The sequence below is a fragment of the Sceloporus occidentalis genome, unplaced genomic scaffold (genome assembly GCF_023333645.1).
Source record: "Sceloporus occidentalis isolate IW3139 unplaced genomic scaffold, rSceOcc1.0.p SCAF_242, whole genome shotgun sequence".
NCBI lineage: Eukaryota > Metazoa > Chordata > Lepidosauria > Squamata > Phrynosomatidae > Sceloporus > Sceloporus occidentalis.
The window spans coordinates 348183-365478 of NW_028317222.1; the positions used below are offsets into that span (position 1 = coordinate 348183).

The 17296-nt window shown below is 54.1% G+C and overlaps 1 protein-coding gene across 1 annotated transcript; it reads left to right on the plus strand.

The window, feature by feature from the left end:
* Positions 1-313: 313 nt before the first annotated feature.
* Positions 314-15238, plus strand: LOC149276303 (calmodulin-binding transcription activator 2-like). Its single transcript, XM_089503708.1, is given in 22 exon segments — positions 314-344; positions 785-888; positions 3319-3386; positions 3927-4062; positions 4171-4242; positions 4581-4734; positions 4935-5075; positions 5217-6502; positions 7771-7897; positions 7990-8124; positions 10576-10706; positions 10909-11090; positions 11176-11254; positions 11350-11626; positions 11769-12064; positions 12326-12514; positions 12864-13103; positions 13790-13861; positions 14265-14285; positions 14395-14564; positions 14686-14760; positions 15175-15238. Coding segments are annotated over 22 exon segments (4050 nt in total).
* Positions 15239-17296: the final 2058 nt, after the last annotated feature.

Here is a 17296-nt window from a genome sequence, read left to right on the forward strand (position 1 = left end):
CTCTCTGCACTCGCCCCGCTCCCCCCCTCTCTCTGCACTCGCCCCGCTCCCCCCTCTCTCTGCACTCGCCCCGCTCCCCCCTCTCTCTGCACTCGCCCCCGCTCCCCCCTCTCTCCGCACTCGCCCCGCTCCCCCCTCTCTCTGCACTCGCCCCGCTCCCCCCCTCTCTCCGCACTCGCCCCGCTCCCCCCTCTCTCCGCACTCGCCCCGCTCCCCCCTCTTCCCTCTCCCCCATGTTCCAGGTCACCGTGGTTCCAGACAGGCTTCGGTGTAACGCATCTCCTCGCCTCCCAGAGATGTTAAGCCGTTTACAATGAATACTAAAGAGTGTGCGGAGGTCTCAGGTGAGTAAGGGGTTAAGTAAGGGGCGCGCCATCATTTTCCGCAGCGCAGTACAATTATCTTTACTAGAACGTTAGCGAGGGCCGGGTTTGGACTGACGAGGTCCTGTCACGTTTGGGTGACTTTCCCGGCTCTGTCACCGCACTGAGCGGATGCTTTATGGCAATGCTAATGAAGTCCTTCTCTCCATAGACTTAGTCAGAGAGTCCTGCCGGGGGATTAAGACTGAGTCATTCTATTGTCGTGCTGTATATGATAAGAAGTCGGGGGTCAGATAACAGAGCGAGAATCATACAAACTTCTGAAAGCTTTATATTCCGGGGCAAAAAAACTACAGCTGGGGTAAAAAGGAGAAGCGAGCGATGTTCCCGGGAACGATCATTAAATGCCGGTGTTGTGAGGTCCGCCGTTTATAACGCTCCCCTCCGTTTCCTTCCCCCAGAAAACACTCACCATATCAAAGTGTTCCTCCCCAAGAAGCTGCTGGAATGTTTACCCAAGTGCCCCGTCCTGCCCAAAGAGAGGCATCGCTGGAACACCAACGAGGTGCGGAACCCTAAAACGTGGCTGCCGTCCGGCCCCCGGGGGTCTCCAGAACCCCTCCCCCAATACTCCGAGATCTGCCCCCCAATACTCCGAGATTGCACCAGATCTGTGGAGGAGCAAAACCTCCTCCCTTCTTCTGCTACGAGTTCTCCTCTGTATACCCCCAGCACCCTGCTTCCTTTTTCCTCCCCTTTTTTTTTTTATTGTCTGCTTACCTTTAAGTCATCAGTAATATAGTAAATACCCCCAAGTGCCTTCTCCTGACCGCCCAGGGGCCCCAATTCTTTATTCTGCACTGGGGGGGGTTCATCCCAAGTGCATTATTTTACATTTATGAACATTAAACTGCAGCCGCCGCGCTCTCCCCCATTTCTCTAACATTAAACTGCAGCCGCCGCTCTCCCCCATTCTTCTAACATTAAACTGCAGCCGCCGCGCTCTCCCCCATTCCTCTAACATTAAACTGCAGCCGCCGCGCTCTCCCCCATTCCTCTAACATTAAACTGCAGCCGCCGCGCTCTCCCCCATTTCTCTAACATTAAACTGCAGCCGCCGCGCTCTCCCCCATTCCTCTAACATTAAACTGCAGCCGCCGCTCTCTCCCCCATTCCTCTAACATGAAACTGCAGCCGCCGCGCTCTCCCCCATTTCTCTAACATTAAACTGCAGCCGCCGCGCTCTCCCCCATTCTCCTAACATTAAACTGCAGCCGCCGCTCTCTCCCCCATTCCTCTAACATGAAACTGCAGCCGCGCTCTCCCCCATTCTACTAACATTAAACTGCAGCCGCCGCGCTCTCCCCCATTCCTCTAACATTAAACTGCAGCCGCCGCGCTCTCCCCCATTCTACTAACATTAAACTGCAGCCGCCGCGCTCTCCCCCATTCCTCTAACATTAAACTGCAGCCGCCGCGCTCTCCCCATTCTTCTAACATTAAACTGCAGCCGCCGCGCTCTCCCCCATTTCTCTAACATTAAACTGCAGCCGCCGCGCTCTCCCCATTCCTCTAACATTAAACTGCAGCCGCCACGCTCTCCCCCATTCCTCTAACATTAAACTGCAGCCGCCGCGCTCTCCCCCATTCTTCTAACATTAAACTGCAGCCGCCGCGCTCTCCCCCATTCTTCTAACATTAAACTGCAGCCGCCGCGCTCTCCCCCATTCTACTAACATTAAACTGCAGCCGCCGCGCTCTCCCCCATTCTTCTAACATTAAACTGCAGCCGCCGTGCTCTCCCCCATTCCTCTAACATTAAACTGCAGCCGCCGCGCTCTCCCCCATTCCTCTAACATTAAACTGCAGCCGCCGCGCTCTCCCCCATTCCTCTAACATTAAACTGCAGCCGCCGCGCTCTCCCCCATTCCTCTAACATTAAACTGCAGACGCCGCGCTCTCCCCCATTCCTCTAACATTAAACTGCAGACGCCGCGCTCTCCCCCATTCCTCTAACATTAAACTGCAGCCGCCGCGCTCTCCCCCATTCCTCTAACATTAAACTGCAGCCGCCGCGCTCTCCCCATTCTTCTAACATTAACCTGCAGCCGCCGCGCTCTCCCATTTTTGTGATTAATGTGTGAAGTATGTGTGATTAATGGAATGAATGAGTATTTAAATGTTTGTGAATGAGTGTGTGTGTGATAGCATGGATGTGTAAGGGGGTGGTGGTGGTATCATGGCATAGGGAGGCTGTAATCACACTACTATCATCCCCAGGTTCCAGCATGTACTGGCTGCCTTAGCTTGATAGGAGTGTGATTGCTGTTAGCAGTTAATATATATACCTCCAGAAATGCATTTTAACCCCCTATATGCCACTCAGCCCCATTATATGCCTTTTAACCCGCTATATGCCAGAGTGGCATATAGGGGTATAAGGCATATCATGGGGCAGAGGGGCATATAGGGGGTTAAAAGGCCTATCATGGGGCACAGTGGCATATAGGGGGTATAAGGCATTTCTGGGGCAGATGTGCATAACTGGGGGACAGGTTGGAAAATAAAAGGAAATAAAAACAAAATATTTTTCTCAATCATAGCTTTTATTAAAAAAAGTAGTTTACATGAAGTAACATTTACTGGTAAAACTTTTCTCCTATAGGGTCGTCTTATATTCAGGCTTTTTGTTTTTTTCCTAAATTAATATTCAGATTTGGGGGGGGGGTCGTCTTATAATCGAGCAAATACGGTATTAAAACCATTTGGTGTATTACATCATGAGATCATGACATCATCAGCTGACCTGGCTCGTGATCTAACTCTGTAAGGTGGAGCGTTTGCCAAAAATGCATCCGATTGGTCATTTTTACACAGTGGGGCGCGGCAAAAAATGCCCCGTAAATTCAGGGCAATTAACCCAACGTGACCCGGTGGATTATACTCCGCCCCGCTGTACAGCGCAGCTTCAAGTAATCCCCGTTCTCTCCTGCAGGAAATCGCCTCTTACCTGATCACGTTTGAGAAACACGATGAATGGCTGTCTTCTGCCCCCAAAACCAGGTACCGGGGTTTGCTTGCGTGTTACGGGGTCCCTGTCCGCCTGTCTGCCTGCCTCTCTGTCTGTCTGCCTCTCTGTCTGCCTGCCTCTCTGTCTGTCTGCCTCTCTGTCTGCCTGCCTCTCTGTCTGCCTGCCTCTCTGTCTGCCTGCCTCTCTGTCTGCCTGCCTGCCTCTCTGTCTGCCTGCCTGCCTCTCTGTCTGCCTGCCTCTTTGTCTGTCTGCCTCTCTGTCTGTCTGCCTGCCTCCCTGCCTCTCCGTCTGTCCGCCTCTCCGTCTGTCCGCCTCTCCGTCTGTCCGCCTCTCCGTCTGTCCGCCTCTCCGTCTGCCCGCCTCTCCGTCTGCCCTCCTCTCCGTCTGCCCGCCTCTCCGTCTGCCCGCCTCTCCGTCTGCCCGCCTCTCCGTCTGCCCGCCTCTCCGTCTGCCCGCCTCTCCGTCTGCCCGCCTCTCTGTCTGCCTGCCTCTCTGTCCGCCTCTCTGTCTGTCTGCCTGTCTGTCTGCGGACCCTTTTTTCCGGTCCCTGACCGTCTCCCGTTGTCTCCCAGACCCCAGAACGGCTCCATCATTCTGTACAACCGCAAAAAGGTGAAGTACCGGAAGGACGGATACTGCTGGAAGAAGAGGAAAGACGGCAAGACCACTCGGGAGGACCACATGAAGCTGAAGGTCCAAGGAATGGAGGTGAGAGCGCGGGGCGGGGGACGCGGACGCGCCTGTGTGCCTTGTAATCTGACAGCGATGGGTTAAAGGGCTGCTGGCGCCTGTAACGCGCCCTCTCTTTATTTCCAGTGTCTGTACGGTTGTTACGTGCATTCTTCCATCGTTCCCACCTTCCACCGCCGCTGCTACTGGCTTCTGCAGGTGAGTCGCGGGGGCCACGGTCATTTAACCTGCGGCCCCCAAACCAGTCTAACCGGATCTCACGTTCCTCTTCTCTTTCTTGGCATCCGTCGGTGAGGGGGGTAAATGAGGTGGGGTAAATGAGGGGCTCCAGGGGGGGGGATGGAGACAGTTCTCCTCTGGACTGTGGCGGAGTTGTGCTGAGCCTGCAGTTTGCCAACTGACCACAAGATGTCACCACTGAGCTGTCTAGTGTGCGCCGTCTCTGGGGGGGAAAGGGGCATTTACCCAACCAGGAGGGCAGGCAGGGAGGCTTGAGGGGCAACTGTGAACGACGAGCCCCGTGTGTTTTGTTTCAGAACCCGGACATTGTGCTCGTCCATTACCTGAATGTTCCGGCCATCGAGGATTGTGGGAAAATCTGTGGCCCCATCCTGTGCTCCACCAACAGCGACCGCAAGGAGTGGATGAAGTGGAGCAAAGAGGATCTCATCAACCAGCTGAGACCGATGTGTATGGGCAGGGGGGAGAGGAGGGCAGGGAGTAGAGGCGGAGGAGATGGTATCCGTCTGGGAGAGGAGGGCAGGGGTAGAGGTGGCGGTGGGGGGGAGGAGGGCAGGAGGTAGAGGTGGCAGGGAATGCTGGAGGGTATTGGGCAGGGGGTGATGTGGGGCATGGATTCAGGATTCATTAACCCTTTCTTTTTCTTTCAGTTCACGGCATTAAATGGTCCTGCAGTAACGGGAACGGGACCAGCGAGTTCTCCATAGAGCAGCTCGTGCAACAGATTCTGGACACGCACCAGGCGAAGCCTCCTCCGCGCACGCACGCCTGTCTCTGCAGCACCAACCTGGGTCAGTGCCACCCCTGAACTCGCAACCCGCCTCCCACCCACCCCCTGCGTTTGGGGGTTACCTCTGCCCTCTCGCCCCGTACTTCTTGTACAGCTCTACGGAATGTGTTTGCGCTGTATGAATTTTCCCCTTATGTTTCAGGGTCTTCCGGCGGCGTCCCCCACAAATGCAGCAGCACCAAGCACCGCATCATCTCTCCGAAGGTGGAGCCGCGGCTCTGCTCGTTTCCCGCTCTCACCGAGGTCCAGAATATCTCTTCCTCCTCTGCGGAGCCGGACCATGGGAAAGAACGCCGAGGGGGTCACAAAGGTAGCCGCACCCCCACAGGAAGTGACCCCGGCTCCTCGCGCTCCTTCCCCGATCTCCCGGACTCCACGCAGGCGTCTCCGCCGCTCGCCCTCACCAACGGATTCTACGCGGAGCGAGAGCTCACGGGCGTTACCATAACAACCACCCCGGGGGTTCCCGGCATCAGCGCCGTGCTGGTAATGACTGGCATTCCTGAGAAGCCCCTGGCGCTGACCCCCAGCCAACACCTGATGCCGGCGGAGGCAGGAAGTCAGCCGACGGCTGTGCCGGTTGGCATTTCCCTCCTGCCCTCTCCTGTCGAGGGTTTGCTGCTTTCCTCGTCTCAGAGCTTAGAGGTGACCATGGAGGCGGCGGCCGGCAGCACGGGGGCATTCGATCCGGACTCCTTCCTCAACAGCCCCAAGGAGGGGCAGACCTACGGAGGCGCGGCAGGAAGGAGGGAGTTTAAGACCGAGACGGCGGAAGGTGGGACCGTGGAGCTGGTTGCGCAGGCAGGTGGAGCGGCAGGGTCGGGAGAGTTGGCACCGTGCGCCGAGGAGGAAAACCCGAGCACGTCACGACCGGGAGACGACGAGGTGAAGGAAGAAGGCGGCCCAGGATCCGAGGTGGGCATGGACACCAGGGAAGAGGCGGCTGCCGGGAAGCCGGAGGCCGAGGTGGTATCTACAGCCGACGCGCAGGAGGAAGCGGAGACTCCGGCCACCCACATGAGCGACCTCTACTCCATCATCCAGAGCGACCTGAGCTCCTCCGTCATGCGGAGCGACCTGAGCTCCTCCGTCATGCGGAGCGACCTGAGCTCCTCCGTCATGCGGAGCGACCTGAGCTCCTCGTCGGGGGCTTCCAGCGTCCACATGGAGCTCTCCACCGAAAACTTCAACATCTCCTTCGACAGCCACTTCCCGGACCTGATCTCCGACCTGATGACGGAGGAGAGCGCGCCGACCGCCTACGAGCCGTACGGAGAGCCGCAGGCCCGCTCCTCGCCGGCCGACGCGGGGTATCTGCAGCAGCCCGTCCAGCCAATGGGAGCGCCCGCCACGTTCACCGACGCCGGGGACGCCTCTGTTCCGCTTGTCGGAATCACTGACTTCTCCCCTGAGTGGTCCTACCCTGAGGTGAGGCATTCTGGGTAATTCCCTAATAGAAGGGCAACAATCGTCTGATGAGAACGGCTACAAACAGAAATACTTTTTCCGTGGCTGTTTTTATAGTTTTCATTGTCGTAGTTATTACCTGTGATTCAATATTAAGATTAAATAATATATTTAACTGTCCAATCTGACTAAGAGACCTCTGAGGTCTTTAAAGCAGTAGTCCAGACCCTTGCGTTGGGTTTCTTTGTCACTAGGTGGCAGTATTGCACAAAAAAGCAATTGATCTGGCTGCATGGTCCTCGCTGTAATCACCCGGGACGGGCAGATCTTTAGATATAATAATATGGAAGCGGCCGTCTTCCTGCTCTCGGGATCTGCTGGATTATTCCTCCCCATTAGGTTGTTCCTCCCCTATTACTAAGGTATTGATTGGTTCAGTGATCTCGGGTAGTTTTATTAAGAACATTTAGTGGCATCAAGGAGACTCCCAAGTATCTCGTGTTGGGATTTTGGCTTTTGTGATTTTTTTTTTAATTATTTTTTTATTTTATTTACATAAACGTTTTGCTTTTGTAATCTATTTTTTTTTTATATATATATATATTTATATATAAATTTTTTTTAATTTTTGTTTTTATATTTTTATTGTTGGGATTGTTTAACTTTTTGGGTTTGTGATCTTTTTATTTTTGTTTCTTTTTGTGTGATTTATTTATTTTTTACATTTTACATTTTTTTTTTTAAGAAAAATGTTAGCCGTGACCCAGACGTCACTTTGGTGCTAAATATGAGTTTGTTCATGCTCCCCCCTTTTTTTTTTTTTTTTTTTTTTACTATTGTACTTTTTTTATTTGTTTTTATCAGGAATATTTTTTATTATATGGAAAAGTTCCTTTTCCTGACATGTTTCTCTATTATATAAAGTATTTATTATACTTGTACACTAATATATTATATTACACTAATATAATATTTTTACACCAATATAATATTATTATTATTACACCAATATAATATCATTATTTGTATTATATCAATATATTATTATTATTACACCAATATAATATTATTTTTATTATACCAATATATTTTTATTATACCAATATAATATTATTATTACACCAATATAATATTATTATTACACCAATGTAATATTGTTATTATTATTACACTAATATTATTATTATTATTACACTAATATAATATGTTTTTTTTGTTTGTTTTTTTTTTGTTAAAAGCCTCCAGGGAGGGGCAGTAATTTTTACTAAAGTGTCTTTTCCTCCCCACAGGGCGGCGTCAAGATCCTGATTACGGGGCCCTGGGTGGAGGATATGGACTCCTATTCCTGCGTGTTTGATCATGTGACCGTACCGGCCTCTCTCATCCAATCAGGAGTCCTCCGCTGTTATTGCCCAGGTGAGGACGCGGTCCGTGTCGGCCGTGTGTTTCGGTGCTCGCGTGGCGTGTTTGTGGCGTGTCCGCTTAACGGTGGTGCGTGTCCGTTGCAGCACACGAGGCCGGGCTGGTCACGCTGCAGGTCGTCCAGCACCAGCAGATCATCTCGCACTCCGTGATCTTCGAGTACCGAGCCCGGAACTTCCTGTCTCTGCCCAGCACCCAACTGGACTGGCTGTCCCTGGACGGTAAGAGGCGGGGCCCCGGGGGGATGGATTTAACCCTTTCGGTTTGTTCGGTTGGGGGGGTGCTCTCTGGACCACGTTCGTCCCCCGATCTCTGGTGTGTGATTTAACCGGCCGCAGTGGGGTCGGGGCTTTTATGTTCTGGATGGGGGTAGAACAGGGACTCTATGTCTGCCCCACCCAGGGGCAATTATTAGCGGCAATGAGGGTACGGTTTCCAAGAGGCTTCTTCCCGGCTGTGTCTCTTGAGCTTAGAGCGACCGCCCCGCAGAGACCGCTTCTCAGGCTCTGCTTACGTATGGCCCAAAATCCCGGCCATCGAGGACCTCGAGGTCCCCGTCACTCCCAGGTGATGTTTGGGGGTCCTTTATCTCCATCGAGGCCTCCCTGAACCTTCAGCGTTCCCACGAGTCTTGCTGTGGCCCCTCTTACTAAACGTAGCGCCCCGTGTCTGAAGGGCCCCTCGTGCCAGCCGCATGACTCGTGGCCGACGTCGGGCTTTGTGTTTGGACCGTGGAGGACCGTGTTCTTGTTTGACGTCGGCAACTTATTCCACAGGGAGCGAGACGTGCGTGGGGAAGTCCGTGCTTCTGGCCACCTCCCGCGGTGGCCTCTCGCTCCCCCTGCCGGCCCGCGGTGGCCTCTCGCTCCCCCTGATGGCTGCGGTGGTCTCTCGCCTCTCGCTCCCCCTGATGGCCGCGGTGGTCTCTCGCCTCTCGCTCCCCCCTGCCGGCCGCGGTGGTCTCTGGTTCCCCCTGCCGGCCGCGGGGGGGCTCTGGCCCCCCTGCCAGCTCTCCTCCAGCGTGAGCCCCTGCTGGCGTCGGTGGAATCCCTCCTTTCTATTTCCGTCCCTCGTCTTTCAGCAGCCGCCAGCAACTCGAATCCCACCTGGGACTATTTTCCTGGCTGTGGAAGGACACGGTGACGCCGGCCACATGCCTTTCATTCCCGGGAGCAGAGCAGCGAGAGGGGGGAGAGCGGCCGAGACCCTTTATAGAAAGTCCACAGTGTCCTCTGTCACCGACTTAACTCCATCTAGGCCACCGCTGCACCCTTATACTCAGCCGTCTGTGCCGCCCCGCAGGGGGAGGGGCAGACGCCCCGCAGGGGGAGGGTCAGGCGCCCCGCAGGAGGAGGGGCATACTGCCAGATGAGTGGAATAGTAAATGTTTTAATAGATCAGATTACAGCCGTATTAACGCTTTGTTTCCTGCTCTGTATTTACGTGTAATCCCCGCGTTATAAATACCCCGCTTCGTCTCAGAAGGGTATTAATATCTCATCTGGGGGTTTTCCCATGAAAACGTTATTCACGCGTAGAAATATACAAACCCGAACTCTGCCCCGATCAGCCCCGCTCCCCCCCGTCTAGTCGATCAGTCGCTGGTCTCGCCTTAGATCCAGGAGCCGTATGTCTATCCCATGCGTGTTTAATCCCCTCACTGCGTTACCCTCTGCTGGGAGGCTGATCCACTTATCTACCCCCTCTCCAGTAAAGCAAGCCTTCTTCCTATTCCATCTGCACCTCCGGCCCCCTGTTTTTCATTCACATTCTATCCCCCCCTCTCCCGGGGCACGGTGCCATGTACTCTGCACACCTTCCCCCCCCCCCCCCCGCCGGCTGTCTGATCTCCCCGGTAAATCCGATCTTCTTATACGATTGAGAGATTTAGAGAGTGCGAGAGTGCGGCGGGTGGAAGGTCCTCGTTACTGGGACAATTACAACCGTGTGTCACGGCCCCCCCCGTTAACCCTTCCAACATCGGCTGTCCCACCGGGGTGGGGGGCAACAGACGGACCGTGAGCCGAGGTGAGAGACGCCGTGGAGTCGGGTGTCCGGAGAGACCCGGAATATTCCACTCCCGCGGGGGGGGGGGAGGCTATTTTAGTAGGGTGAGGATTATAACAGAGACTCCTCCGTCTGCCGAGGGGGACGGCGCGGCCCGATGGCGGCACTCGCCGGCGTGGAGCACAGCAGCTGAAGGTAGGGGAGAGGGGCTGGGGTACGGCGGACCCCCACATCACCCCCATCCGGGATAACGGGAGATCCACAGCCCTGTTTATGACGATTTTAATGATAACGTTGCCCCCCCCCGGTAACTGTCTACGCAGGTGGGGGCGCGGGGGCCTCGTGGGCTCTCCTAGGTAGCGATCGATGCCGGAATCTTTGTTTCGGAGGCCGGACCGGAGACCGGGCGGGGGGTCCGTATCTAGCGTCTGTTTCTGCCCCCGGGCCGACGCGGTGGTGTCAGAGCGCTCTGCGGCGGGGGTCTCGCTCTGTATATTGTGCTTGCCGGTTACTGTGGGCCGAGCATCGGGGGGGGGGGGCGAATCTTTAAAATCAGAATCGTGGAAATGTTATCATTGGTAAAAGTATCGGTGGGCGCGTGGAATAGCCTCCCGGCAGGGGTGGGGTCTGGTGTCGGGGTATGTCTAACGCTGTCCCCTCCGCAGACAATCAGTTCAGGATGTCTATTCTGGAGCGTCTGGAGCAGATGGAGCGGCGCATGGCGGATATGAGCTCGTCCCACCTGCAGACCGCGCAGCCCCCGCAGAGCACGTACCGGGGGTCCGAGACCACGCAGGTGAGTGTCTGTCCGCGGCCCTCAGTGTATTCCTCCCCGGGCCGGCTCTGTGAGACGTCACCAGGGATTTGCTAAGTGGATTAGATGCTTCTTAAATTACCAAGTAGATTTTTCCACCCCGTCTGTTGACCCCCGCAGTGCCAGGCTGCTGTCTCTTTTCTTGCTCCTGTTATGATGTTTGGCCTTTTTTCCTCCCCTCCAGACGTCTTCAGGAGACAGCTTCGAGTCCCGATTGGTCGCCATTTGTGAGAAGATGATGTCACAGACCTGCTGGGTGACATCAGACCTCTTGGCGCACGAGATGAGTTTCCGTGGCATGACTCTGCTCCATCTGGCGGCCGCGCAGGGGTACGCCCGGCTCATAGAGACCCTGATACAGTGGAGGTGAGGGGCGTATCGGGGGGCAGGGGTCGTATCGGGGGCCGGGTTGTCCAAAAACGACCCTGACATGTGATTGGCTGTCCCGCAGGAGCCTGCACTCCCAGAGCCTGGCCGTGGAGCTGGAGGTGGACCCCCTGAACGTGGATCACTTCTCCTGCACCCCCCTGGTGAGAAAGCGTCCCCTCCTGTGCGTTAACACTTTGTGTTCTGCCGCGCGTGCCCCGCCCCCTTCTCACAGCTCATCTCTGATTGCTCCTCTCAGATGTGGGCGTGCGCCCTTGGCCACACCGAGGCCGCCTCTCTCCTTTTCCGCTGGGACTGCAGAGCGCTCTCCATCCCGGACTCCCTCGGCCGTTTCCCCCTGGGGGTGGCTCGGTCCCGGGGCCACGTCAAGCTGGCGGCCACCCTCGAGGAACTGCAGCGACAGGAGTCTGTGGCCGGCAACTACACTGACCTGCACGGGGCTAGCTGGCACTCGCTGCTCGGCAACCACGACACCAGTAGAGGGCTCTCCCCCCTCTCCACCAGCGCAGACACCGGTAACAAGCCTGACTGATTCCACTGTTACAGAGATACCCCGAAAACAGGAGGGGTGGGCATCTGCCCCTCCCCCTGCGGGGTGACACACGGGAGCTGGGCGTCTGCCCCTTGTGGGGTAATCTTTTATGTTGTCTTCCCCAGGTCTCAGCAGTCTCCCGTCTCCTTCGGACGTGTCGGATGGCTCGGTGTCGGTCACCTCCGCGTACTCGAGCAGCTCGGCCCTGCGCGGTTCCCCAGACTTCAGCCCCGAAAGCAGCCAGGATGCCCCGGCGGAGACGCCCCCCAGCCCCCCGATTCTGGGGACCTCCTCCTGGGATCTGGGGGACGCTGAAGGAGCCGCCCTTTTCCTGGACTCCCCCGGCATGGAGGCGGATTATGGAGAAGACGCGGCCCTCCTGGAGTACAGAGAGGACACGGAGAACCAGCGCTACCTGCAGGTGGGAGCAGGGAGGCCCCTTCCGGCCCCCGTCTGTAAAGACTCAACCCTTAATCAGTCGTTGTCTTAGATTCAGGAGCCGTATGTCTATCCCATGCATGTTTAATACCCTCACCGTATTACCCTCTACCACTTCTGCAGGGAGGCTGCTCCACTTACCTACTACCCTCTCACTAAAATAAACCTTCCTTCCGCTCCATCTGTGTATCTTTACGCCGGATGTATGTATGTGACCCACATGCGGCCCCCTCTTCCCTCTCAGGTTGATATGGTGACCCTTGCCGAGCAGATCATCGAGGCCACGCCGGAGCGCATAAAGAAGGAAGACTTCGCCGCGTCCGATTCCGGCCCCCTCCGCGAACGGCCCAGTAACCTGAGCAAGACGATGGCGTGGCTGGCGAGCTACCTGGACACCGCCGACAAAATGCCCGGCCTGCCCCCTCACGGGTCAGTCTTACAGTGCGTGTATCCGTGGTGTCGCGTGTTGCCGTGGCGGCACGGTGGTGTCGTGTGTTGCCGCGGTGTCGTGTGTTGCCATGGCGACGGGTGACTCTGCTCTCGTCCTCGCAGTGAGGGGATCCGTGCCGCCCGTGCCTTGGCGCGTTTCGCCCAGATGAGCCCCGGAGATGACGGATCCAGTCACGGGTGTCACCCCCGACACAGGGCCGTTCGTGCAGCGAAGCAAGAGGGGGAGCCGGCGTTGTACGGAGAACCTGCGCGTGAAAGTGACCCGGTAGGGGTGGCTGTGATGGGGTCGGGCTGTTGTTACCCCCGCTGGGCGCACGTTACTGTGCAGTGAGGTCACGTGATCTCCTTTGATCTCTAGGTCCGAGGCTCCGCCCTCCACCCCGCCCCCTCTGGGGGAGATCTCCTTCGAGCGGTTTGAGCCCCCAGGTGCGGCTCGTTGGTCGGAGTTCCTCAGCGCATCCAGCAGCGGGCGCATGGAGAGCGAGTTTGCGCTCCTCACCCTCTCCGACCACGAGCAGCGGGAGCTCTACGAGGCGGCGCGGGTCATCCAAACGGCTTTCCGCAAGTATAAGGTGAGCCCCCCACCACAACGTAAACAATGATATAAGGGGCATCAGGAGCCATTTCTATGCCTTTCCTCCCCTCTGTCTCTCGTCATTCTCTCGCTCCCCTCCGTCTCTCGTCATTCTCTCGCTCCCCTCCGTCTCTCGTCATTCTCTCGCTCCCCTCCGTCTCTCGCTCCCCTCCGTCTCTCGTCATTCTCTCGCTCCCCTCCGTCTCTCGCTCCCCTCCGTCTCTCGCTCCCCTCCGTCTCTCGTCATTCTCTCGCTCCCCTCCGTCTCTCGTCATTCTCTCGCTCCCCTCCGTCTCTCGTCATTCTCTCGCTCCCCTCCGTCTCTCGTCATTCTCTCGCTCCCCTCCGTCTCTCGTCATTCTCTCGCTCCCCTCCGTCTCTCGTCATTCTCTCGCTCCCCTCCGTCTCTCGTCATTCTCTCGCTCCCCTCCGTCTCTCGTCATTCTCTCGCTCCCCTCCGTCTCTCGTCATTCTCTCGCTCCCCTCCGTCTCTCGTCATTCTCTCGCTCCCCTCCGTCTCTCGTCATTCTCTCGCTCCCCTCCGTCTCTCGTCATTCTCTCGCTCCCCTCCGTCTCTCGTCATTCTCTCGCTCCCCTCCGTCTCTCGTCATTCTCTCTCTGCTGCTAGCTGCATAAATGAAGAAGCATTAAGGGACTGTTGATGTTTTCTTGTGCTGTCCGCAGGGCCGGCGGTTAAAGGAGCAGCAAGATTTGGCTGCCGCGGTTATTCAGCGCTGCTACCGGAAATACAAACAGGTACTGAGAGTGCTGTATCCCGGCCCTCACCCTACCCCCGCGTCTCCTGACACCGGCCCTCACCCTACCCCCGCATCTCCTGACCCCGGCCCTCACCCTACCCCCGCGTCTCCCGACACCGGCCCTCACCCTACCCCCGCTTCTCCTGACACCGGCCCTTACCCTACCCCCGAGTCTCCTAACACCGGCCTTCACCCTAACCGCGTATTGTATATTGCGGCCCCGTGTATCCCCGCTCCGGCCCTGTGTTACACTCACTGTAACCCCCCGTGTATCTCTGCCCCGTTACCCCCCCCCCCCCCCCGTGTAGTCCAGTTCTGTTTGGTTTGGCCCCTTGCTGTAAAGCGAATGTTTGGGGCTCTCATGTTTTTTCTCCACTAACCCGTCCGTCTTCTCTCGCTAGCTGACGTGGATTGCTCTAAAGGTAATTAGGCTGGAAACGCCCTCCCTGTGTTTCTTACCCCTGGGGAACCCGTACTTGCCCCTGGGGGGCGTTCCCACCGTCTGACTGTCTCTCCCCCTTACCCCCTCAGTACGCCCTGTACAAGAAGATGACGCAGGCGGCCATCCTCATCCAGTCCAAGTTCCGCAGTTACTACGAACAGAAGCGTTTCCAGCAGAGCCGCCGGGCAGCTGTCCTCATCCAGCAGTGTTACCGGAGCTACCGGGAGGGGGCCCGCGGGGGCCTGCAGCACCGCATCAAGTGCGTAACACTCCCTGCCGCGCGGGACCATTGTCCTGGGGGGGCCGGTTTCCTCTTGTGGCCCCCGCGGGGTATTAAGTAAAGGGGTAACGTTATGTGTGTTTTCTCTGCCGCTCCACAGGGGCTCCTTCTTGACAAAGAAACAGGACCAGGCCGCCCGTAAAATCATGCGCTTCCTGCGACGCTGCCGCCACAGGTAACGCCCCGGGTGCCCGCCCAACTGCCCGCCCACCGCTAACTGCCCACCACTACCTGCCCAACTGCCCGCCCACCGCCACCCGCCCAACTGCCCCCCACTACACCATTGGCTGTTATACACCACAGCCAATGGTGTATAACCTAACACACATCATCCTCCGCATTCTCTCCTCCCCTCTCTTTGTCATTCTCTCTTTGCCTCTCTCCTCTCTCGTTGCCATTTTCTTCTTGTCTCTCCTCCTCTCTCTTTGCCACTCTCTCTTTGCCTCTCTCCTCTCTCGTTGCCATTTTCTTCTTGTCTCTCCTCCTCTCTCTTTGCCACTCTCTCCTTGTCTCTCCTCCTCTCTCTTTGCCTTTTCCTCCTCGCCATTCTCTCCACTCTCTCTCATCTTTGGTTTTTCTCTCCCCTCAGGATGAAGGAGCTGAAGCAGACGCAGGATCTGGAGTGTTTACAGAAGAGGGGACTGACCAATTAACCCCCAACTCCTGCGCGAGACGTGTCCCCAATCCCCCCCTCCTCCGTCACTGACTGTCCCGAGCCGCGCATGCCGCCGGACACGCCGTGTATCTCTGTATACTGCCCGCTATGGGGAGCAGGCAGGATCCCACGGAGTATGACTGGACTATGTGTGTGTGCGTGCATGTCTGTAGAACACGTATGTTCTTTGTGTGTGTGTATTCTCTGCCTGGGGATCCCCGTGTCAGACTGTAGTGTGGGGGGGATTGTCCAGGGGGCCATTGTGCTATCACTCATACCTCTTAACTACCTGCTCTTCACATGTACTCGAGTGTGCATCTACACGCGAATGGATGTGTGCAAAGCCGTTCATGTATGTATGTATGCATGTATTTAATTCCTTACTGTATATTATTCTGATGTGCACACGCGTGCTCACATACATGTGTCACTTGAAATACTTACGCGCATGTACTGATATAATCGTGTGCGTGTGAATCAGGGACACGTGTAGTGCGTATGAAGATGGCTGTATATAGCTGACTGCGTCTGTGTCTAAGCGTGTGCTTAGGTTGGTCTCTCTGAGCTTGCGTGTACTGAACACGCATACACGCACAGACTGTGTGTACATATTCTGTATATTTGTGGCGGGCGTCACGCGCATCACACGTCGGCAGCTGAATAACTTATTTATTTCACTGGTAACATTTCATGCACTTTGTAATTCATCCTATAAACCAATAATTTAATTTTTATTTTTTTTTATCCTCAAAAAAAACCTTTTCTGTTGATTATTTTGTTGTCTCTTTAATTTTTTTATATGTTTTTTTTGTAAAGCTTTTCGTTACGCGTCATTGTGAATAAAATATGACATGGGGGGGGAGTAAATAATATTCTCCACCTATAGATATATCTATACGGTCGGATATATCAATAGATCATAGTATTTATCGAGGCGTCGACAACGGAACACTACAAGTATTGGGGAGGAAAAACTGCATTTTGCTACGACGACGTCAAACGATGGAGGAGAAGAAGAAAAAGTACTAAAGATGCCCGAAATAAAATATGTATAAAGAAAAAAATATATATATATTTAAAAAAAAAATATTTTAAACAATGGCAACAAAGAAAATATATGAAAATATACATTTCCTTCCGTTTATTTTTTTTATTGTTATTAGTATGAATTTATTAGTCCTGGAGACCAATATTTTTCATTTCAATCTAAACTTTTTTTTTTTGCTTTTAAATTATTTCAACAATTTTTTTGGTTTACATACATTTTACGTTTATACTTCTGGTTTTTGTTTTTTTTTTTTATATATTTTTTTAATTTATTTTAGAACTTACACCTGGGGAAAAAAAATAAAAAAAAATGTACATTTCTGAAAACTGCCTGAGATAAAAAAAAAAAAAAACACAACTGAAAAAATACGGGGACGATGGGTAATCCACCAATGTAATTTTAAAGAAATATATATATATTTTACAGTGAAAATGTTAAAAAAAATATATAGGAGAGGAAAAAATAAAGGTTGCTTTTAAAAAATCGTGAAAACACGGAGAATAAACCCAAGCGGAAGCGTTCTCGTCCGGCCGCGGAAATTGTTTTTTTGCATGGAAAAAAAAAATGTAAATATTGTATTATAAAATTTTCTGAAAAATGTAGAATTTGCCTGCTTCCCGCGAAGAGATTAACGGGCGCCTGAGGAGCCGCTCCTCGCTCCGTTTCTTTTTACGTTTTCCGGTGTGTTCTGCGAATTTCTACTTTTTTTTTTTTGCATGAATTTGTATCCATTTGCATTAAAGATTCTGCGCTGGCCGGAAAAATCCAATAAATTATATTAAAAAAAAAAAAAAAGGATTTGAAGTTTTTTTATTTTTAGAAATCGAGTGATATAAATCAGTGACCGGCCCCTGTATAATGTATAGATAAATCAGTGACCGGCCCCCTGTATAATGTATAGATAAATCAGTGACCGGCCCCTGTATAATGTATAGATAAATCAGTGACCGGCCCCTGTATAATGTATAGATAAATCAGTGACCGGCCCCCTGTATAATGTATAGATAA